Source organism: Columba livia, chromosome 3, assembly GCF_036013475.1.
Source record: "Columba livia isolate bColLiv1 breed racing homer chromosome 3, bColLiv1.pat.W.v2, whole genome shotgun sequence".
Taxonomy (NCBI): domain Eukaryota; kingdom Metazoa; phylum Chordata; class Aves; order Columbiformes; family Columbidae; genus Columba; species Columba livia.
In genome coordinates, this window is record NC_088604.1 from 86,364,949 (window position 1) to 86,388,010 (window position 23,062).

The following is a 23,062-nucleotide window of genomic DNA, read 5'->3' on the forward strand; positions in this document are numbered from 1 at the left end:
TTTCTTCTGCCAGCCCAGAAGGTGTGTAGTGGTCACCAGTGCTACACATTTCTATTCTTGCAATTTAGTCTGCAGTTCCTGTCAGGTCCTGTTGTGGGGAGGCCTCCTCTTCTCTGCCTGCCTGGGGCAAGCTGCTCGCTGCCCTTGTGAACAGGAACCCGGTGTTAACAGTCAGGGCCAGCATCCTATTGCTTGGGCTGCCAGCAGCTACGTGTGATTTTGGACAAGTTGTTTCTGTGCCTTAGTTTTCTTCTTTGATCTGGAATTAATATTTGTTTGAGTTAATTCAAGCTTTTTTTTGAGGTAAGTGCATGTTAAATGTGGCTCAACACAGTGCGCACCTATGAAAATGTGCGTGTAACCTTTAGTACTAATGACTTTGCTGTATTGATATTATGTAGAAGTAAGCCATTTGCATAATGACTGTGATTAAGTGGTTGTTAATTTTAGGTTTCTGGTGCTTATTGAACATTCATGAGTTCACTTTAGAGCTATTAATTTAGATTTGCTCATGCACACAAAAGTTTTCCTTGCATGATGTGTAAGATATGGTGGTTTTTCCTTCTTCCTATACAAGAATACTGCATTTAATGTGTGAGACTGAAATAGGCAATAGCCGGTCATTAGCGCCACCAGCATGGTTTGTCTCTTCTGAACTCAGTCTTTACTGCATCTTATTAAAATGGCTACATGAAAATATACTAACAAGGGCATAAAAATGAAGGTATTTGGGTGCATGGTTGTAACTGTCTTGTTGGAGCCCTGGTTGCTGGAGGAAATTGATGTTGTAGAATTTGAGATCTCTGATTTATGTGCTTTAATGCAAACAGCCGTCATTCTCCATTTGGTATTTAGGAAATTTAGACATACAGTTTTTCACTTTAAAAAAAATGCTGCTTCTTTTTAACATTAGCAGTAGAGGTCGAGCTTTTGACTTATGACTAAGAACTGTAACATTTATTTCGTTTGCTTAAGTTCTATACTGAATGTTTGATATTGTCCCTCATTTATATGTGCTCAGACTCCTATCCTCATTTTAAAAAAAGGGAATGGAATCTTTGTGACCTAGTGAAATGTGTGCCATCTAGTGCTTTTTATGATTTCTTTAAAACTAGTTTGTTACGGCTTCAAAACTTTATTAAGGTACTTGAATCTATTTATTTTGAAGGAGTTTTAGACATTCCCATGATCAGCTGGGTAGTAATGCTGGTGTCCAGACTACTGGATTACGTAGCTACTGTTGAAGATGAAGCAGCCACAGCCAAGAAACCTCTGAATGGAAAAGAGAGGGAACGATTTTTGACAGGTATGTAACAGTTACTATCAAAACTTGCTTCTATGGGTATTGATTTGGGAGCTGTTCAAATAGTTAAAATGTATTTTCAATTTACTTGAAAAACAATGTTTTTAAGATAAATGTTGTGATCATCTTATTCGTACTATTATCTGCTTCTTTACATCCTCATCTGCTTAGAAATAGGACCTCTTTTGTTTTATTAAGTGAAAAATACAGGACTGATTTAGTTTGTAAAAAGTCCATATACTATCCTATAACTGTGGGACCTGGCAATTGGGAGTGTACACAGTTTGTATTGTGAGAAAGGGCAATAGCACGACCTCATAACTTCTCTTGTCTTTGCCATGGCATTTGTATTCAGTATTTTTAAATACATTTTCTGTCTGCTTATTTTTATTAGTATTTAAGTGGATTAGCTGTGGTTTTCTTTGAACATCTTTTCTAAAATTGAAAACTGCAAAGTTTTTGCGGTGTGGAAGCTGTTTGCTTTTAGTTAGGACAGTCATGCTTGCCTCCTTATATGTCCTAAAAATAATGAGAACAAGGTGGTACCATTGCATTTTAAAATTACACAGAAACATTGCCATCAATACTGATAGTTGCATAACACTAAGAGAGTTAGATTTTACTTGTTTCTTTAGTATTTAGTGTATGGAGATGCTAACATTGCTGCAACATAAATGTTTTTCTCTGGAGTTAAGTGAAGTTTAATAAGATGGATTAATATATCCTCTTTTTTTTTTTTTTTTCCTGTTTCCATTAGGAAATCAGTGGAGTTTTATAAATAACAGCCTTCACACTCAGAGTCTGAGCAGATCAACTAAAGGCAACAGTAGCCTAGATAGACTGTATTCCCGAAAGATCAGAAAACAGCTTGTGCATCATAAACAGGTGACTTCCAGCACGGTAGTGGCTATTTTCACAGAAGTATATCTCATTTATAGTATATCTCATTTCTTGAAATAACAGCTTTGGCCTTGGGACTCATTCAGCCTTGCTTTTGCATAGGTCTGGTTCTGTAGCTAAAGGCTGCCTAACTTCTTTGACATTCATCTCAAACTGTGGGGCTTGGGGTCTGCAGGAAGAACAGATGTTGGGGTGTAATTTGCACTCTCTGGCCCATATTGGACAGTAAATATAATTTACTTTTTAGATAAATCTGTGCACCTAAGCTGTGGTTTAAAAGTTGGTAATTCTTAAGAGGCAAAATTTTCATTTCTAAGTACAACTCGGCAGGTTTTATGACCCTGGGCATGTATGGCTTGAGCTCCTTTACAAACACTGTTTCTTCTTAAATTTTATCTGTTCTGGGTCTACTAGCAGCCCCTTATATTGTCTTAGTTATAATTTTACATAAATTGTATTTTAAAAGCTCAAGTTGCAATTTGAACGAAGATTATTATCATATGAACATACTGATCCTTTTAACTTCTTATTGCTTAAATTTTCATTTTTTCCTATTAACATTTTCTTTTAGCAACTTAACTTATTAAAAGCAAAACAGAAGGCTTTGGTGGAACAGATGGAAAAAGAGAAAATACAAAGCAACAAAGGATCATCATACAAACTTTTAGTAGAACAGGCAAAACTAAAGCAGGCCACTTCAAAGGTATGATGCTCTGAAACTGTAACTGACTTCTTGTCCCTCGTGTGAAAAGACCTGTTCCTGCAAAGTCACTTTTCTCCTACACTGACCTTATTTTAAAACGTTGTTCCATCATGGCTGCTATCAGGTATTTTCTGATGCTGAAAACAGCAGCCGTCTGTAAATTTCTTGCACTGTGAAAAATAGTTTATCTTCCTACAGGGGTTTTTAGGTAGTCATGGCCAAAATCAGGAATAATCTTGTAGCTTTGGGCATGCCAGTCTTATCTTTTCACTTTGGATAACATAGACCCATAGAAATGTAAAACAATATTTTATATGGTGAATTTTGATGCATGATACTCTTCTGGATGCTCTTCTGATTGAATAAGCAGAAAATAATCATGTCAATGACTGTCTCCTCCAACTAATAAATACGACTTTTGAGACTGTTTTCTAAGCTTTCTCAGAAGGTTCTTAGCATCCTGAAAGTACTTACCACGTAAGTTGCAGCATCTTGCAGTAAGCCCCACAGATATTGAAAGTGGATGTGGTAGTTAAAGAATTATTTTGATCATGAGATGAGTTGCTGAAATACAAGGAGTTCTGGAGATGGCAACATGGACTTTGCAGAGAGCACAAACAAATGTGGAAATCTTTCTGGATACCAAACTTAGGTATCTCTTTAAATATTTGCTCTTTAGTTCCAGAAGTACTAATGTCTGTTAGGATAACTGAAAATAGGCCTGTGAAAAGTGATTGTAGAATGTCGGACCTTAAAGGCAGTCTAAAGGGAAATGTTACAACAACTTCCCATAATTATGGAAAAACAAACAAACACCCCAAACAAACAAAAAACCAATCAACCAACAACAACAAAAAATGAAACACCAGCGTAAAAATAAAGGCCTAAGTTTTCACTAACTCTGCTTGTCATGGCTGTTCTTTCCTGCACTGTCTTCTGCTTTATTCCAGCAGGTTGTATCAGGGGGGCTACTCCACTGGGGGCTCCCTTGAAACATCTTTAAGTGAGTCACTGGCTGAAATATGCTGTCCAGCTATTTAAGTTTCACTTTACAGCAGCCATGTTGTATCAAAAAAACATGTTGAACTAAAGAATTTTCCTCTTGCAGTATCTTAACATCTAGTTATGGTTTTACTGTACACTTGATAGTTGCAGTTCATGCAGTTTTTGCTACTTCACCTACTAATTGCTTTTAGTTATGACAAGCTGTGAGTAACTTAAAACATTTATTGCATTTAGGAGAAAGATGAAACCTTTGTTTTAATAAATAGTTCTTTCTCTGGTCTACCTCAGTTGCTACTGCTTAAGGGAGATTATAAGGAGCATTTGTGTTACCTAATTCTAGACTGCTTGTGTAGCTGATAAAATTAACTGAGCTGCTAAATGTGTGCTCTTGGTGGATGGGAGGATTAATAAAAGCACTGTCTTCCCTCCATTGAATTTGTAGACCCACTGTAAAAAAGGTTGTAGATTAGAGCCCTGATCAATTATCAAACTAGTTCAACTTATGGTGGCTAATGGACACTTTGTACCTTGGAAATATTAAGAAACTTAGAAATTATTGATGATTTATTGAATGTGAAGAACTGAGAAGTCAGCATTCTTGTAAGGGTAAATTGCCATGTTAGCTATTTCAGTATACATTTTCCTTTATGGTAACCATAGCTTTATATGCAGGTGTAGAAATACAAAAAGAACTTCTAAAATTCATATTCTCAGTATGACTTATGGCAAAATAAAGACTTAATTTTCACCTGTGCAGAACTGGATAATTTGGTTATGAGTCTGTCACCTGAGATAACAAAACTAATTTCTGTCAATAAAGCCTTAATTCCATTCCATATTCTCGTATACTGTTAGACCCTCTTTCTTCAAGTTTTACAGTTACTGGTATTGCTGCCTCAGATTTTCACTGGGAAAAGATTCAGAGGTTAGTTTGAAAATGTAACTTGTTTCAAATTTAACTTCTGCAGCACTTCAAGGACTTGATACGCTTACGCCGGACTGCAGAATGGCCTCGTTCTACTTTAGATACAGAAGTATCAACAACAAAGGAAACTCCAGAAATTGAACCACTTCCATTTACACTGGCACACGAACGTTGTATTTCTGTAGTGCAGAAGCTGGCACTCTTTCTCTTGTCAATGGACTTTACTTGTCATGCAGACTTGCTTCTGTTTGTTTGTAAGGTAAAAAAAAATATGGAACATATTATTCTGTAGCTGCAATGGAGACCACATTAAATTAGCTTTCTATTACTGCTTTTTTGCTGGCTTATTTGTAAAAATTAGCTGCAGCATTACAATTTCTAGTAATTTCTGGTGAGGTAGTTTTTCTGATCTGTCACCTTTTGTGTAACTTAAATTTGATGGCTTCAAAATTACAGAGAAAAAGTAACTTCAAAAAAATAGATTGGTGCACAAGTAATTGTGGTTTTTGGACTGTGCATTTTAAATCATTAGAACTAGGCTCAGACACATCTTTATTAATCAAAACAGGAACCATAACCATCAACACATTTTTGCCAATGAGAAATAAGTTTATTTATTCATGTAGCATAAATATCCGTGCTTTGGGATTCAACGAACTTTTGGAAAGCATTTTGTGCACCCTGCTCATTGTGGAAGCATTTTCCCTGCAAAAAGTTGTCGAGATGGTTGAAGAAGTAATAGTCAGCTGGTGAGAGGACAGGTGAATATGGTGGATGAGGCAAAACTTTGTAGCCCAATCCATTCAACTTTTTAAGCGTTAATTGTGCACTGTGTCATCAGGTGTTGTCATGGAGAAGAATTGGGTCCCTTCTGTTGACCAACGCTGGCTGCAGGTGTTGCAGTTTTTAGTGCATCTCATCAATTTTCTGAGCAGACTTCTCAGATGGAATGGTTTCACTGGGCTTCAGAAAGCTGTAGTGGATCAGACTGGCAGCAAACCACCAAACAGTGACCGTGACCTTTTTTTGTTGCTAGTTTGGCTTTGGGAAGAGCTTTGGAGGTTCTTCTCAGTCCAGCCACTGAGCTGGTTGTCGCTGCTTGTTGTATAAAATCCACTTTTCGTTGCACGTCAAAATCTGATTGAGAAATGGTTCATTGTTGTTGTGTAGAAGATGACACTGCAAAACGACGATTTTTTTGATTTTCAGTCAGCTCATGAGGCATCCACCTCCCAAGCTTTTCCACCTTTCCAATTTGCTTCAAATGCCACATGACCATGGAACGGTCAATGTTAAGTTCTTTGGCAACTTCTCATGTAGTTGTAAGAGGATCAGCTTCGATGATTGCTCTCACTTCATTGTTATCACCTTCCGCTGGCCGGCCACTACGCTCCTCGTCTTCAAGGCTCTTGTCTCCTTTGCAAAACTTCTTGACCCACCACTGCACTCTATGTTCATCAGCAGTTCCTGGGCCAAATGGGCTGATGATGTCGTGAGTTGTCTCTGCTGCTTTATGATCCATTTTGAACACGAATAAGAAAATTACTTGAATTTCCTTTTTGTATAACGTCATTTACAGAATCACAGGATCATTTCTGTTGGAAGAGACCCTCAGGATCATCGAGTCCAACCATAACCTAACTCTGGCACTAATCCATGTCCATAGTCTAAAATAAATATCAAATAAACATCAAGTAATAAGTCGATAGTAAAAAAACATATGGTGAGAAAAGCACATTAAAATGATATATAACAAAAGCACATTTATTTAGGAATGTATTCCAATTTCAAATGGCAAATTTCAAAAATACAAAACCTGCAATTACTTTTGCACCAACTTCATAATTGCTCTTGTAAAATACTAAAATTTAAAGCTAGTAAAAAAACCTGATTTACTTGCAAGCAAAATCTAATAATCATAGAAGTTAAATCTATTACATATTTTCATAGTGTTAAATATGAATAGACAAATATTTCCTTTTTTATAGGTTCTTGCTAGAATTGCAAATGCTACAAGACCAACAATTCATTTATGTGAGATTGTAAATGAGACTCAGTTGGAAAGGTTATTGCTGCTTCTCGTTGGAACCGACTTTAACAGAGGAGACATCTCTTGGGGAGGAGCATGGGCTCAGTATTCTCTGACTTGTATGCTGCAGGATATTCTAGCAGGTTTGGCTTAAGTTCATGTTTTTCAGAATGTATGTTACACTTGACACTTTCTTTAATGTTTTAGTTGTTTTTTTTTAATTATGTTAGAATCTGCTGACATTAAGATATTAAAAAAAAAAATCTTAAAATTGAGATTAGTGTGTAAAAAAGGCAATTTAAAATTGCAGTTACAATCAGTCCTGAATTTGTGACTTGTGCATTGAAAGTTAATATTTATATGACGCTGATGATTTTCAAATTATTCAGAACTGTACCCATAAAGAAGTATCCCTTAGAGAATTTAAGAGTTAGATGAAAAAAAGCAAAAAAGCAGCTAGTTGGTTGAGAAACTGGGATGTTAGTTTGTAACGAGAATAAAGCTTGAAATGGAGTTTTCTGCTTAATCTAATACATAGGAGAGCTGTTGGCACCGATAGCAGCTGAAGCTATGGAAGAGAGTGCTTTGGCAGAAGATGCTGGAGCTTCAGCTGGTGATTCTGATGACTCTCTCCAGCAGTCCACGGTTCAGTTAGTGGAAACAATAGATGAGCCTTTGACACATGACATCACAGGTAAATTATTCATATTCTTGACACATATATGTATACTGGGGAAAAAAAAAAAAAAAAAAAAAGAAAAATCTTTGCTGTTACTCAGCTGTCAAAATATCAGTAAATATTTTTGGTGATAGGATAATTAGTTTTGGAAAGTATAGGCAGAATATGAGCAATGCTTCAACTTAGTTTTACATCTGATCAGTAAAAAACGGTTGTTTTTCTGATTATTTAAAACAGGCAACTTCATTTTTTTTATTGCATTCATTAACTTTTTCCACTAAGAGCTCTAATATTAAAAGCTTTAAAATTATCCATAAAGTGTGTGATATATCCGTGTTTTAGATTTTGTACTCTTCAGTATTAATATTTTTTTAATCATTCAAAGGTGCTCCACCTCTGTCATCTCTGGAAAAAGACAAGGACATTGACCTTGAATTACTGCAAGACTTGATGGAAGTTGATATTGATCCTTTGGATATTGATCTGGAAAAAGATCCCCTTGCAGCCAAAGTCTTCAAGGTATGACACACCTGAGTTTCCAGGATAACCTTTACATGCGCAGTAGTAAAGTCCTTTCTCACTTACACTTCTTTATTAGTGCTATTTGATGTTTTAGACCTGCTTTTAGATTTTTATAAAGGTTTAATTAGAATGGCAGGAAAGGATGTAGAGATTGTGTTCACATCTTAGATATATTTCTATTTCAGTTGACCACAAAATATGTTGCTTTTGCATGCCGATAATTGTATAAACAAGAGATTCTAACTTTGCTCATACCTTAGCATATGATAAAAAACACAAAAGCATAATATAAAAGAAAAATAACATCTAGTTTTGTCCTTTTTTGTTAGGAATAAAATGCCACTTGCTTCTGCAATTGATCCTAAGAGTTAATACTGCAAGTATTGTGTTTTTTTAAAAAAAAAGTCAGTAGTAGCTAGTGTTCAGACCAGCTTCAGACTATGAAGAGAAGAAACTACAAAACTGATTTCAGTGTGGAACAAGAAAATTATTATATGATTTCATACTCTGTCTGTAAGGGTGACACTCTCATTTGGAGTTTTCCCACTTCTCTCACTATTGACTTAAACCTTCAGCCTCATTTGAATTAACCTAAATTCTTTTTCTTAGTACTTGCTCAGTCAAGGCTAAATTATTTTCTGTATTCTCTCATATGTCCTTCTGCTGATTATCTATCATGGAAAGATTTTTATTTTTTTTTACTTTAAATTTCACCCTACAAAAATATTCTACTTACTGCTTAATTTTTGAGTTACTGATTTTTCCCTCCTCCTTTATTCAGCTATTATTTAGTTTGGCAGTACTCCTTAGTCCACTTTATCCACATTATCTTATTGCCTGATTAGTTGTCCTCTAATAAACAGTCAATAAAGCACTTCTTCATTCTTAATCCTTCTTAAGATTTGCTTCTGTGTCTGTAAAATGACAGCTGATACTGGATATTTCCATTACAACGACAGGCATACACAAATCGCCTTCATACCGTCTTGCATTACTATTTTTTTTTCTTCTGATCCATATACTTTTTAAGTGTCTTAAATTGTGACACTCAAGTAGAGATTATTCAATTCTTTCTTTGGCAGAGCGCAGTGCAAATAATCCCTGAGCCTCACTGAGGCTTAAAGGTGCTTTAACAGTACAATTAATGATATAGTATTCTGTCTTGATAAATAACTTCTTAAAATATCTCTGTGATACTCCACTTCTAAATTTACAGTATGATACAAATCTGTGAATAAAAACAGGTGATAACATTTTCAGATTGACTTCTGATATCTTTGAGACAGCTAACTACAATTGCTGGATTTTGACAATCACTAAGGATTCAGTAGCTTATACTGCAGTAAAAATTGAAACAAAATTTTCTAAAGCTATTGAATCCACAATCTTATTGTTTTAATTTTTTGTTACTTCAGTGTTAGTAATTTTATTTTTGTACTTTGGCAGTCTAATGCGTTGCTGTTTATTTTTTTCATGTTGTTTGGTTTGGTTTTTAAGCCTATAAGCAGCACCTGGTATGATTACTGGGGTGCCGATTATGGCACCTACAATTACAATCCATACATTGGAGGTGTTGGAATTCCAGTTGCAAAACCACCAGTAACGACAGAGAAAAATGGATCACAAACTGTGAGCATATCTGTCTCTCAAGGTAAGCAATGAACAAAAGTTCTGTTTGGGGTCTCTTTTCTGTGTATTTGACACTGTTGCATATCAAGTTATGTTGACAATCTCTGCGTGCATTAAGTGGAAAGAATTCAGTTTTCTATATGCTGTGGGTTTTTTTTGTGGTAACTGAGAGAATATTCTGTGAGGTTTATATTTAAAACTGCCTAACATAGCAGAAAATCTTTTTTTTTAAGATTTTTGAACACGCACTTGTAGGCAGTTCTAAATCATTCCTGTTTTCTCAGGAAATTTTGGAAGCTCTTTTCTGGTTGTCTGGTATTTTTGAAAGTTGGCTTTACCCTAAGAAATGAGGTGGTGAACTTGTTAAGCTTGGATGAGTACTGCTGAACTGGGGTGACAGATCTTTCCCTTGCCACCCTGAAAAAAAGCTTTTTAGTTCTTGTTTGAGAGCTATTACCTTAGGAAAAACAGGCTTACACATATGCAGATTTAGTCATCTATAATATTAAAGTGACTGTGGAAAGCAATATGTGTGTTTCACAGGAATGTAGTATTTTATTAATTATATATTTAATGTCTATAAGAATCTTGCGTTCATGTTAGATTTTCAGTTTCTCCGTTCTGCTTCTGTCATGTATAAAAGTGAATCTTCCTGTTAGTGATACTAAGATTTTTTTCAGTTTAATATGGACTATCTATATTGCTTGCACAGGAAGTAATAGTAACTAATTATATAGATCTTTGATATAATTCAGTTTACCCTGTTTATTGCCTTGTGTAGCTTTAGATGCACGTCTAGAAGTTGGGCTTGAACAGCAGGCTGAGCTGATGCTGAAAATGATGTCCACCCTGGAGGCTGATTCCATTCTACAAGCATTAACAAACACATCTCCTACACGTAAGTACATGATGTCTGATCATTCTCTTCACATAATGACCACGATGCTTTGAAATTTGTACTAATTCTTTCTGTAGTCACTCTAGCAGCTTAGAAAAAGTTAAATTTCATTTCATCTATCTTGTTACTATGAGCTTTAGAAATATTTCTTTATATAGATTTTTTTAATTATGCATAGACATATATTTAAGACAACTTGTGAAACTGGTCAAATATGCAGTATTCCTTTTACAGTGTGTAATATTACAATGGAGGAATTGTTTTTGTTTTCTGATGTAGGTAAAAATGAACGTTAAGTTTCCTGTTTTTCTGAAGCTCCGTTCTTGCATTCAGTGTGAAATTTCAGCTGTTTCAAAGCTGCTTTGCACTTGACAGTTTCAAGTTTTCAGGGATCAAAGTGAAAACATTTGAATACAATTTTGAACTCACCTGTTTAGTAAGCTTATGATATAAAACAATTCATGATGCCGATTTACTTTTGAACATCTTTTCAATTAATTGCACTCTCCGTCTGGTTAAGGTGTGCTTCTTTGTAGCTCTCCAGGGTACCATACAGTCATTAGTTGAATATCTGGTGATGGAGTTGGTTTAGTGACATCCTCAGGCTTTATTTTGTGGAAGTTTATTATTGCCTGCAGTAGCTTTACCATAATGCGTGAAAGAGATGTTCCAATTGCTTGTCTTACCATAGTGTTACCAGGACACTCCTAGGATGTATGTTTGGCAAGAATTATGAAAATGTATCTCTGTGGACTCACTTTCCAAAGATCTTTGTGTGAAGCTGGAGGTGTCTGACATTCAAGGATGCCTTTTGCAGTGTGGTAGTCAGTAGTCAAGCTCAGCTGAACGCCACACTGAAGATATTTTAAATTATAAAATAAGTGTCCCTTAAGCACAAAATATGGGGAAATAAATATTAAATTACTTTTAGAAAATTTTACAAAATAACTCATGGGGAGCTGGTATTTTTTGGTTTATTTTTTAGTAACTCAGTCTCCTAGTGGAACAGATGATTCCTTGCTAAGAGGATTACATGCTGCTAACCAAAATGCCCAGTTGATTGTACAGTTGTCATCTATACCTATGCTGAGCGCATGCTTCAACAAACTTTTTTCCATGCTACAAGTCCACCATGTTCAGGTATAGAATTATGAACTTTGAAATATTTTGATAGTATTTCTCTCTATATTTGCAAGTTGTTTGCCTGTATTTCGTAATACTTAGGATGCAAGTAACCTGTTATGTGCTTTATTGCTTTTGAAGTTGTAATGTACAACAGTACCAATAATGTAATAGGCAAACTGCTGAAAGCTTTTGTCAAATAGGACATATGTTGAAAAAGCAGGTATACATTTTTATATTTAAAAAAAGTTATTAGGTTAATTGTTAGCTTATTAGTGAAGAGTGTCACGAAGTGTGCAGTCTCCATCTGTGGAGGTTTTCAAAACCCAGCTGGATAAACCCTTGAGCCGCCCAAGTCTGGCATCTCGATTGGCCCTTCTTTGAGCATAAAATTGGACTGAGTAACCTCTTTAGACGTCCCTTCCAACCTGAACTGTCCAGTGATCCTAAATGTTAAAGTTAGAAGTATGCTTGTTAAACAGTCGGCTTGGCAACGCTTTTCTTGATACATACAAAGGAGTGCCATGTGTGCTGTAGATGAGTGGTTAGGTGCCTGCCTACCTGTTCATGTTTTAATTGGGTGACTGACTCCATCCCTCAGTCGTTCCTTAAATATGTCAGCCAAAATATGTAAAGGACCTTGATGCTTCCTCAAAGTATCTAAGTAGTTATTTTCCTCAAGGGAGTTATTCAGAGTGAGCATCTGTGTGTCTCTGATAATTAAAGGAGGTTTCCCAGTAATTAAATTAACCTTTTAAATAATTTTGGTTGACTAGTGAACATCACTTGACTGTATTGAGATATTCCAAAAGTTTACATGCAAATCAGTGTTACAGATGTACGGTTAGGATACAGGAATGTCTAAGCAGTGTGTAAAGCTGTTTTTTAATGTAAATTTGATGAAACTTCTTAAGAGAAACTTAACTGTATTTAGAAGAAATCATTTTTCCAAAACCATAGCAGAAACAGTAGTTATGCTGAATATGACTTGAATATTATGTTTATCAGAATCTTCATATCAAGTAAAGTGTGTGTTATCAGTGAAGCATTAACACCTGAGAATGTAGATAAGGTTTTTAAAATCAAAACAGCCTTTCATGTTCTGGAGTTGAGGAAAAGCACTTGAGTTTGATCTGATACTGGGTTTTTTTCCCCTTTTTTTCAGCTTGAATCCCTTTTACAGTTATGGCTCACATTAAGCCTAAATTCCAGCTCCTCTGGAAGTAAAGATAGTGGCGCTGATATTTTCCTTTATAACGCTAACCGAATACCTGTAATTTCCTTGAACCAAGGTAAAATACATTAAATATGGGAAAATAATTTTCAGGAAATTAAATATTATTTTATTATGTTATTATTATTATTCAAGTACTAAATTTTTGTTGATAAGCAAGAAGTATTAAAATAAATATTCTTGGTAACAGCACTGTTGGGATAATGTCTTTGTTCTTATTAAAGAGCTCTTGGGCTCATTATCATCTTAACATGAAAAACATGTGGCTAGTATGTAATCAAAACATGGATTACTTGAATTTGCATAATCTCCTCAGAAATTAAATTGTGAAATTTGTGGTTCTTAATCATCATTAATCGCAAGAAGACTTTTTTAAAAGACACTTCTTATTCTAAGGTGGACTGTGCGCCTGTATGTGCTTCTCTGACAAACTTCTTCTTGTATGCCATCCTGTGATCTCTTTATTATCAAAGGAATTGGTGTTGGGGGCCTCTCTATTAGTTTTTGGCATCAGTCTACTATCTATTATGAACCTGTTTTCCTGTAAATTTCTATAGTTTGTATAGTTTTAAAAATCTGTGATATGTTGTGGTGACAGTCCAAAACATTAGTGCCTGCTGTAATTAAACTGTAATGCTGACTGCCATGAGAGCGTCTTTGCATCGTTTTCTGTGAGATATCAGGGTCTGGGCACTGCAGAAAGTTCTGTGGGCCAGTTCCTGGGAAGTGTTGGTGATGCTGCTTCTCTGATTTCCTGGAACAAGAGTTGTCAAAACAATAATATTAATAATAGTAATAACAGTAATAAATATAGCATCTCATGGTGAAAGTAGGAAATTCATAATAATACCATGAAGATTAAAGCTTGTAAAAACATGTTTTTCTTGACAGCTTCAGTAACTAGCTTCCTGTCAGTTCTGGCATGGTATCCTAATACGTTACTCCGGACATGGTGCCTTGTGCTTCACAGCCTAACTCTCATGACAAATATGCAGCTTAATGGTAAGTTGTGGGTGGTTTGGTTTTGTTTTGCTTTGGTTTTATGTTGCCTATTTAGTGACTAACAGATCAGTATTGATTCCCATCTGAAAGACGACTTTCCCTTTGTCATCTAAGTACTTTTGTTGGTTCTTCTTACCTTGAGACTTTTGAACAGTGGGCTCCTTGAATTGTACCATGGAAAAAGAAGCCCTTGTGGTAAAAGAAAACATCACTATAAATAGGTTGTCAATATCTTCTAAAAATGAATTTTAGGACTAGCTAATCATCTGTGGGAATTAGCTTTGTACTATGGGAAGAGGTAGCAGAGAGAAAGGATTAGGGCACAATGAGAGAGATTTATGTTCTTCTGATGCAGTAGGGATATTTTCATAAGTATGCAGGCCCTAGCCATTGCTTATGTTAAGCTGTTTGAAAATAAGCCTTTAGAAACAGAATCTATTGAAAAAGAAATCCAGCCATTTCATTTCCATATGCACAGCAGATTGTCTCACATTCTGTATATTGCTCCATAACACACTAGAAATAATCTGCCTTTGTGAATGAGATTTTGCCACAAGACTGGTAGAAATTAAAAGATGTAATATTGAAATTAAGCTTCTAAATGACTCACTATCTTAGGGCAGCTGTCGTGAGGAATGTGGCCTTGTCCTCGAAGCTAAAGAAGAATTGAGCAGTAAGAACTTGGAGACTAGAATCTTTAAGAACTTATGTTAGACCAAATCGGAGCTCTTCTAAACTCTGTTTTCAGTCCAAGCATATGACTAAAGGTAGTAATTACAGAAGAAAGAAACCAAAAGCCACCTGAAGATCACATTTCTGGGAAGCAATTTGCCATTTTCCACACCTTTCCTCAAAGATGCTTATGAATCTTTTTTTAATATGTGCCATTTCAAATCACTGTCCTTAGGATGCACTTTTTTCTTCTAGTTTCCACTTTCTGTCCCTTTTCTGTGATGTTATTTCAGTCTCACAAAACTGTTGAAATTTTTGCTATTAGGTGAAACAGTAGAGCTGTGATTAAATTAGTGGAAGAGACTTAATTGATATTCTCAAACTGAGACCTCTTCTTGTTCTTCGTATTTGAGAACAGAACATGGCTGGATTTGTAGGATAAGAGTGCGTGCAGTTAACAGCCATGTGTATTTTCACCGCTCCAATTTGTAACTGTAGACTAGCAATTTCCAAAAATTATGCTGTATGTGTCGCTGAGCTGATATGTGAATCTTTTCCAAGTGGTATGAGGCTCAATATTTGTGCTCTGACGCTGACAGACAGGCAGCTGGGTGTTTGCGGGAGTTTCTTAGGCAGCTGCCAGAGCTCAGTAAGTGAGGATGTGAATGAAAAGCTTCTCAGAAGCAACTGCTCCAGCTCATTGCAGGTGCACTTCAGCATACAAATATGGTTGTGGATTTTTTTGTATATAGGGTTGTGAGCCCAAGATTGGGGTTGGGTTTGAAAGGGCTGGAGGTGCAAGCTTGCTGGAGGGCAAAGAGTTGACGGTGTGTCCTTTTATACATGTGTGTGGACTAACACAGATACATATCACTTAGTTGCCCCTTTTCCCGTACTCACTGATAGAACCAGGAGCTAAATAAGGTTAAGCCCCCATGAGATGACTTCTGTGTCAGGATTCCTCAGCAGCTAATAATTCACGATAATATTCTGTCTCCTTGGCACCAGTTTTTCACATTTAAGAAGTGAAATAATCTCTGTTTAATTCTTGACAACTGATGGTGGGATCCATCAGACCACTTTTCCAATCAATAAATTTGGTTTCTGTGTGCTTTGGTTCAGAACTGGAATTAATAATGATCTCAATAAGCCATTGTAGACAGTGTCTCAGAGGAGTTCTGGAAAGCATCATCTCAAAAGTTACAAGCTTGTGAGAAGAGATCATTTTGGTTGTTGTTTGGGTGTTTTTATTTGTGTGTGGTTGGTTGGTTGGTTTGGTTTGGTTTGAAATATATACAGCCAGTAGAGAGCAAACAATTTAAAGACAAGTTGTTCCCGAGTCTGGCTTTCTTAGGAGTCAAATTTCTCTTTTATCCTCTTTAATTCTGTAATGTTATAAGCTATGAAATGCAGATGGTTCACACATCTTCACTTTTTTGACAGGTTATGGTTGGGGTTTTGTGGGTTTTTTTGTTGTGTTTTTTTTTTTGTTTGTTTGTTTTGGTTTGGTTTTGGTTTGGGTTTTTTTTGTTATGTTTTGTTTTGGGTTTTGTTTGTTTGTTTTCCTTTTTCACCACTAAGATGTCAATTATAGCTTATTGGGAATAATTTAGGTTGGTCTTGCTAGATGTGTGTCATTATAAAATGAGGTTCTTTCCCCTTTTAATACCCAAAATACAATAAAGCCCCAAAATGTGTTCGTTTGGAGGATGTCTTTACTGATGAAATAAAACACTACCAAAAATATTTTATTCAGATGATTTCAGGTGTAATAAACCTCTTCGTAGAATCATAGAATCACAGAATGGTTTGGGTTGGAAGGGACCATAAAGATTACCTAGTTCCAACCCCCTGCCATGGGCAAGGACACCCTCCACTAGATCAGGCTGCTCAAAGCCCTATCCAGTCTGACCTTGGACTTTGCTGGGGTGGGGCATCTGCAGCTTCTCTAAGCAACTTGTTCCAGTGCCTCACCACCCTCATGGTGAAGAATTTCTTCCTTATATCTAATCTAAATATGCCCTCTTATAGTTAAAAGCCTGTGTCCTATCCTTACATGACCTTCAGATTCAATAAGCCTTTTGAATAAGCAAGAAGGCACCTCTTCTTGACAGAATCCTTATTAGATAATCATATTTGCTGCTTCAGAAACTGAAGATGATTCACTAAACTCTTTGCAGGTGGACATTTTAGCACTGAGAAAATCCCACTATGACTGTTTTTGTAAACCATTGGATCTCAAAGCCTTCTCAGATAACCTCCTTAAGTTTGCTTTATTTAGTTGAAATTAATTATTGCCATTTGATATATACATTCACATTCAGCCATTCTATTTTTCAAGGGAAGGAAAGGAAGAAGGAAGGGAAAGGAGAAACGAAAGGGGGGGAGATTAAAAAAAAAAAATAGAGCAGTGCTTTTTCATATTCTTCCATCCATTCTATATGAGAGTCTTTCCTTATTTGCATTTTATGGAAAGTGTCTTTGAACCCACTTCTGAACTATTGTACTCTGAAGATTACAGTTTTGGTCACCATTTCTTCAAGAGATGAATAGGAAGATCTTGGCATAAGAAATGAAGTGGTTCTAGAGATCTCATCCTAATGTTAATTTCAAAGCTATTTCTTAGTTATTTTTCCAAAACCTCAGATCTCTCCAGTAGCAATCAAGGCTTTTCAGTTGTTGTGGGGTTTTGTTTGTTTGTTCCTTACTTGAGTATAGGGCAGATTCTTGTTGGAAACAGTCCTGTGTTGGGATTTAGGAGCAACTGCTGTCTAGGGCACATCAGCTCATGGTTAGAAAATCTTATTTCTTTATGCCATTATGTGCTGATAAATGTCTTCAGAATGAGAGCTCAGTCTGTCTAACTTCTGTGCTTCAGAAACCTGAGGAGTGCAAGATACTCTTCAGGGACAAACCTGATACCCTTTTCAGAACAAGTACATTATTTTTTTACAAGATCTGGGGACAAATTTTTCAAGGTTAGTGTTTAAGATCAGTATTGGATGGGTGACATACAGAACCATTTAGTGCCAGGAAGGTTGGTAGAAGCAAATCTACAGTGGCAAAGAAAAGATTCTCAGAGCTACAGTTGCTCTAAAGTAAACAGCTGGCATCTGTCAAAGTGTTCTCATAATGCAATTACTCATCTGGTCCTTTAGCAAGAACTCTTCATGTTCTCCTCACATGCCCTTTTGCTTATCTCTTATTGTTGTCAGCAGAAATACTGTTTGAAAGCATTGTTTTGAGCATAAACACTACCTGACAGAGCAGATAATATAGATGCATCGTGAGATCTGAGTTAGAATGTCAAACAAAACATATCAGATCACAAATATAATGTAGAAAAAGAAGTCATTTTTTATTTTGTTGTGATATTTTCAGCTGTTAAATAGAAAATATAATAATAAAATCACATAGGAAGTATTGAAGATGTATTTATTCAGTTATGGCATCAACTCTGCCGTGAAACAGTAGAAAAACTATGGAGCTTTCTGATCCTTGAAGGAAATTGGTTGAGAGTTAGCATACGGACTTGGCTACTGCTTGTCAGGAGGAGATGGGCTGGGATTGTCAATTCTGGGGAAGTTCGGACATAATATCTGCTTGTTTTCAGATGTAAAGTCTTCACAAATAGCCAGATTTAATTAAGTAGTTATAATACAGACCTAACAAGTAAAGGTGAACACAACAGGAAAAATTTGGAGTTTTAAAAATAATGTTACCTTTAAAGAAAGGAACACCACGTGAATGAATTAAGTGACTTGAAGCTACACCCAAAATGTGACCTCTTCTGAAGAAGGCAAGCATAAATATTCTGAAAGCTGTAGTTTCAATACGGAGTCTTTTAGTTTGTTCTCTTTTTTAAAAAAGAACATTGAATAGCAGTGTTGCTTGTCACACTGATCATTATAGGTGATTTGAGGTCTCTCAAGAAAATGAAATACCTTCTGTCTGTGAAGGTACCATTCTGTGAAGGAAAGCACAAAAGTACGTCCCTTTTTGAAATAAAAATATAAATATTTTCCATGCTTTGTGCACTTATTTTAAAACTAATTCAAATACTCAGTACTTTAGCACAAACTTAAGTCATAGACAAAGTTGGAATGATGCAGTTACATTGAAACAACGAAAAGTTACAGCAAACTGTGAGAAATGGTATAACCGAATTCAGATTAACTTCTCATTTTGATTGGTTATGCCAGCTGCAGTTGAATGTGATTTTATTCATAGGGTTTGAAATTTCAAAATAATTTATAAGTGGAACTTATCTCAAAAAAAAACCCACAAAAGGCAGTAATAAAACAGGTCAAGTATACATGCAAGAGCTACAAGCTCAGCAAGCTGGTGTTCTTTGTGTCTTTTTCATTTTTAATTTGTATCATGATATACACAAAAACACCACCCAGAAGCAACCAGTGTAAAAAAACCTCACCAACAACCTACATACCTAGTTTTCTTAGAGGGAAAATCAGTGTGTTGTGTGTTTTACTTAAGAAAATGGTCAGGAATGCAGATTCAGAGGGGAAAAATAAACTTGATGAGTTCACTCAGGCTGGTGTTCCCAAGGCACATCCTGCAATGGAGGCTTCTCTGTTGTTCTGAAATGTTCAGTTTTTCTTTCAGAGAACCTGTGAAATTCTGTGGTTACTTTTTGCAGACTTGTCCCCCGCCTAGACAAGAGCTAGCCTTTCATCTTGGGCACTGTCAAATGTAAGCTATAACAGGCTTATTGTCTGCAATACAAAGGAACTGGAATGCTGTGGGAAGCTTTCTTGCTTTTATTCAACTCCAGCTATTGCTGTGCCATCAGTCATAGCCAACAGGCTTGTTCCACTGCTAATGTTGATAAAACAATGCAAAATGTTTTTTTATAGCTGTACAAGAAATACTTTCCCTGTTAGTTTTCTGCATTCATCTAAAACAAGAAGACTATTTATAGGTTGAGAATAAAATGGCATTTGATAAGGGGAAAACTTACTATGAATTATCTTCTCTGTTCATCTTCTCATAAGGATTTCTTCTCATAGCAAGTGTCTTTCCAATGCTGTTTTTATTTCATTGCTCTGGAAGCATTTCAGCTGAGATGGGAGCAGTCAAGGTTTAATTCTGTTTTTGACCGAGATGTTTCCCTCCTGGTTGGGACCTTTAGCTTAAGGAAATGATTGTGAATGAAGGCTCTGATAAACAGAATGGGTAGTAAGTAGTTCTTTTATCAACCTCCCTAACTAAGAATCTGACATTGGAATGCGAAGGGACGCCAGCCAGGCTCTTGTACCAGAGCATCATTTCCTCTCAATTTAATCTTTTTAATATGATGAGATATACTGAAGAGGCGATCTCTCTCAGACTGTAATAACATGTAATTTCGTTTAGATACATGTAATATTGTAAGAATACCTGTTTTTGTTCAATATTTTGAATTGATTCTATATACCACTGCTGAATTTGTAAGATATCCCAGGTAATAAAGCTCATTTGTTTGATCGTTAAGGGGTGTATTTTAATTCTATTCTGGTCCTCAGAGTTCTTATCTGTTAATCTACCTACAGTTTCAGTCAATGATGAGAAGTCTCTGAATGTGCCAAGAACAAAAATATTTTGATTGTTTACAGGATAATAGAAATGTAATCTCTGTCTGACAAACTAACAAATGCACTTAAACCTTATTAAAGTGTTGGACTAGCAAAGAGGAACAAATCAAAATGTCTGTATATATTGCTTCTACAAAAGGAAGCTCTGCTTTCAGGAATATTGCCTTAGCAAGCCTGGAACACTGATGGAAAAGTTTTGGGGAGTTATATCTGTACTTGGTGGAAAACACACACTCAAAATTCTAGTCCTGAGTAAGCAGCTTTCAGTAACTGATTTTGCAGAGAATATTTACACAGCATGGAATAAGTATAAGGGATATGCAGTATAAATGTTTAATTTACACTTAATGCTTACAGTTACAGACTTAATTCTCATGTCTTTGTTTTTAAGCTGGTCCAAGCAGTGCCATTGGAGCTCAGGAAAGTACTGCCCAATTGTTGGTGTCAGATCCAAACCTCATTCATGTGTTAGTGAAATTTCTTTCTGGCACTAATCCTCATGGAACAAGTCAACACAGCCCACAGGTAACTAGCAATTGAGAGAAAAACTCTTCATAATAGGATTTCAGTACAATTGACATAAAGATGTGTTATTCATGTGTGTTATCTTTGGCTTCTTTCTTTATTGTGGTTATAGTCTTGGTTGGTTTTGATGAGCAACCATGGGGGAGTTCATGTTGGTGATACAATCTTAGTGATCTTACTTTTTTACAACTATCTGAAGACTTGCCACAGGGAGAAGATGCTGTGCGATATGTCAGTGAATATGTTCCATGTTAGGATTTCTTAGCTGCACACATGAAAAAAGTAATAGAGTTCAGTTTGTTTTCTGGAGTCTTGTTGGGTTGGGATCAAAGTGCCAATGAAGATTAAGTTTAAATAACTAATAATTCCAGAATTTAAAATTATGGTTTTGTTTTCTGCCAGTTTTCTAAATTCATGTGGTGTTTGCTGTTTCTCATCATTTCAACCAATGTTTTTTTTGCTTTTTGCAGTCCTTGAAAAACCTCTGAATAGTGACAAAAAACCCCACCAAGTTAACTTGATTGGCTGTAATATTTCACAGGAGTCTCAGAAACACTTAGTTTAGGAGACAGAAAATACCTGATATTTCTAGTGTTTTCCAGAAAATTTTCCAGAAAATACGTAGTCTTTCCCAGAACTTAAACATTGTGCAGTGCTATTAATTTAAGACACTTGTAGTAAATCTGTGGTTTGTGAAAAAACATGCAGATTAGCACAGAAATGTATTTTGTGAAGCATAGTTTGTGTTGCTGAAAAGGTAGTCTCAAGCTACAAAAAGAGGCGTAGGTAAATAATGGAATCATTTGCTTTTTACTCGTAGTTAGTAATAGAAAACCACATAGCATAATTGATATGGAATAGTTCTCTTCGGAAAACATTGTAAATTTTTTCACAAAGCAAGCTAAGCTACATGATACATTCCTGTTCTTAGAAAATATTTTTGTTAGATATAGCTTAACATTCTTGAAGATATTTCAGTTGTATGTAATACTAAAATGCCTTTCCCTGTAGGTTGGGCCAACAGCGACGCAAGCTATGCAAGAATTTCTTACTCGATTACAAGTGCACCTTTCTTCAACTTGTCCTCAGATGTTCAGTGAATTTTTATTGAAATTAATACATATACTTTCAACAGAAAGGTACATCTTAACTATTTTTTTCCTTTCGCGCCCTCTTTCTCTTTAAAATCTGTGTTGACTATGAATCACAATGGACATGTGTATATCCCACCTTGTGGTGCTGTCAGGTTATAGACAGACGAGGTCTTTACTCTTGCTGCAGCACTATCAGCAGGATCTGGGTTCTTCTGACATGTGGAACAGTGTGACTGGTTTCCACACACAGCGGTCTGTGTGTGAGGGACAGTGAACAGAAGCACTAAACAGTTGGTTGGGCTGCCCCACTCTCCTTCTGGGGCCTGTTAATGTCGTTTCCCCACTAGTGTAGAGAAGAAATGCTGCTGGCTGGGGAAAGACAAGAGCTTATGGCTTGTCTTTTACAGCTCTGCTCCCTCAAGGCTGTGTTGATGGGCACAAGATTGTGCAGACAGCAGTACACCAGAAATGTGGCGTTTTTTGGTCTGAAGTACACAGTATCACAGAATCATTTTGGTTGGAAAAGACCTTTAAGATCATCAAGTCTAACCATTAACCTAACGCTGTCAAGCCCACCTCTAAACCATGTGCCTAAAAACCTGATCCAAGTGTCTTTTAAACATCTCCAGGGAAATCAGCATTAATTTCTAGTATTGATATTCTGCTCATCCCCAGACAAAGGTTTCATATAATTAGGGATGAGCTTCCTCAGTTTCTGGCTTCCCAGTAGGTGGCACTTTGGTGTTATCTATTCTTTAATCATACAAAACCCAGTTTTGGCCTTCTTGAAGAGATTTTTACCTTAGTAATTTAAATTGGATGGGTGGTGTTTAGCATGTTTCCTTGATGATCAATCGCTTATACAAGAAATGCCATAATACAATAAAATCATTATTTCATGGTGAATCTTGGAATGCATGTCTGCATGCCTTAATTTGTTTGAAATAAGCTGAGGACACCACTGAAAGAATAGGTTTTTAAATGTGTTTGATTTTTATTTTTTTACACAAACCGAAGGCGGGACTGAAATGTCATACAATGGGAGCAAAGCACCAGAAAAGGGTTTAGATGGTTATTTCTAAAACCTAAGGTAATTATTGAAGTATACCAGGTCTGGTATAAGCATAAGATTGATTGTGAGGAAAAGCAGTATTTTACTGTTGTAACTAATTAAATGCTAAATATTTTCTTCAGGGCTCTTTCTCTAAACTGTTTTGTTCTTTATTTAA

The 23,062-nt window shown here is 36.0% G+C and overlaps 1 protein-coding gene and 1 pseudogene across 12 annotated transcripts in view; one reads left to right on the forward strand and one right to left on the reverse strand.

The window, feature by feature from the left end:
• Nucleotides 1–23,062, forward strand: part of BIRC6 (baculoviral IAP repeat containing 6) — a 185,547-nt gene that overhangs the window by 70,055 nt on the left and 92,430 nt on the right. For 7 of the 12 annotated variants that reach the window (XM_065057989.1, XM_065057997.1, XM_065057999.1 and 4 more), the window contains exons 32-45: nt 1,169–1,306; nt 2,061–2,203; nt 2,775–2,906; nt 4,880–5,095; nt 6,825–7,008; nt 7,404–7,559; nt 7,930–8,063; nt 9,564–9,717; nt 10,477–10,593; nt 11,579–11,733; nt 12,881–13,007; nt 13,841–13,951; nt 20,606–20,739; nt 21,751–21,878. In XM_065057989.1, coding sequence (XP_064914061.1) covers nt 1,169–1,306; nt 2,061–2,203; nt 2,775–2,906; nt 4,880–5,095; nt 6,825–7,008; nt 7,404–7,559; nt 7,930–8,063; nt 9,564–9,717; nt 10,477–10,593; nt 11,579–11,733; nt 12,881–13,007; nt 13,841–13,951; nt 20,606–20,739; nt 21,751–21,878 — 2,029 coding nt within the window. The remainder of the gene's footprint in view (nt 1–1,168; nt 1,307–2,060; nt 2,204–2,774; nt 2,907–4,879; nt 5,096–6,824; nt 7,009–7,403; nt 7,560–7,929; nt 8,064–9,563; nt 9,718–10,476; nt 10,594–11,578; nt 11,734–12,880; nt 13,008–13,840; nt 13,952–20,605; nt 20,740–21,750; nt 21,879–23,062) is intronic. The other 5 variants (XM_065057992.1, XM_065057995.1, XM_065057994.1 and 2 more) reach the window with 2 other exon arrangements.
• Nucleotides 5,392–6,469, reverse strand: LOC135579098 (histone-lysine N-methyltransferase SETMAR-like; annotated as a pseudogene).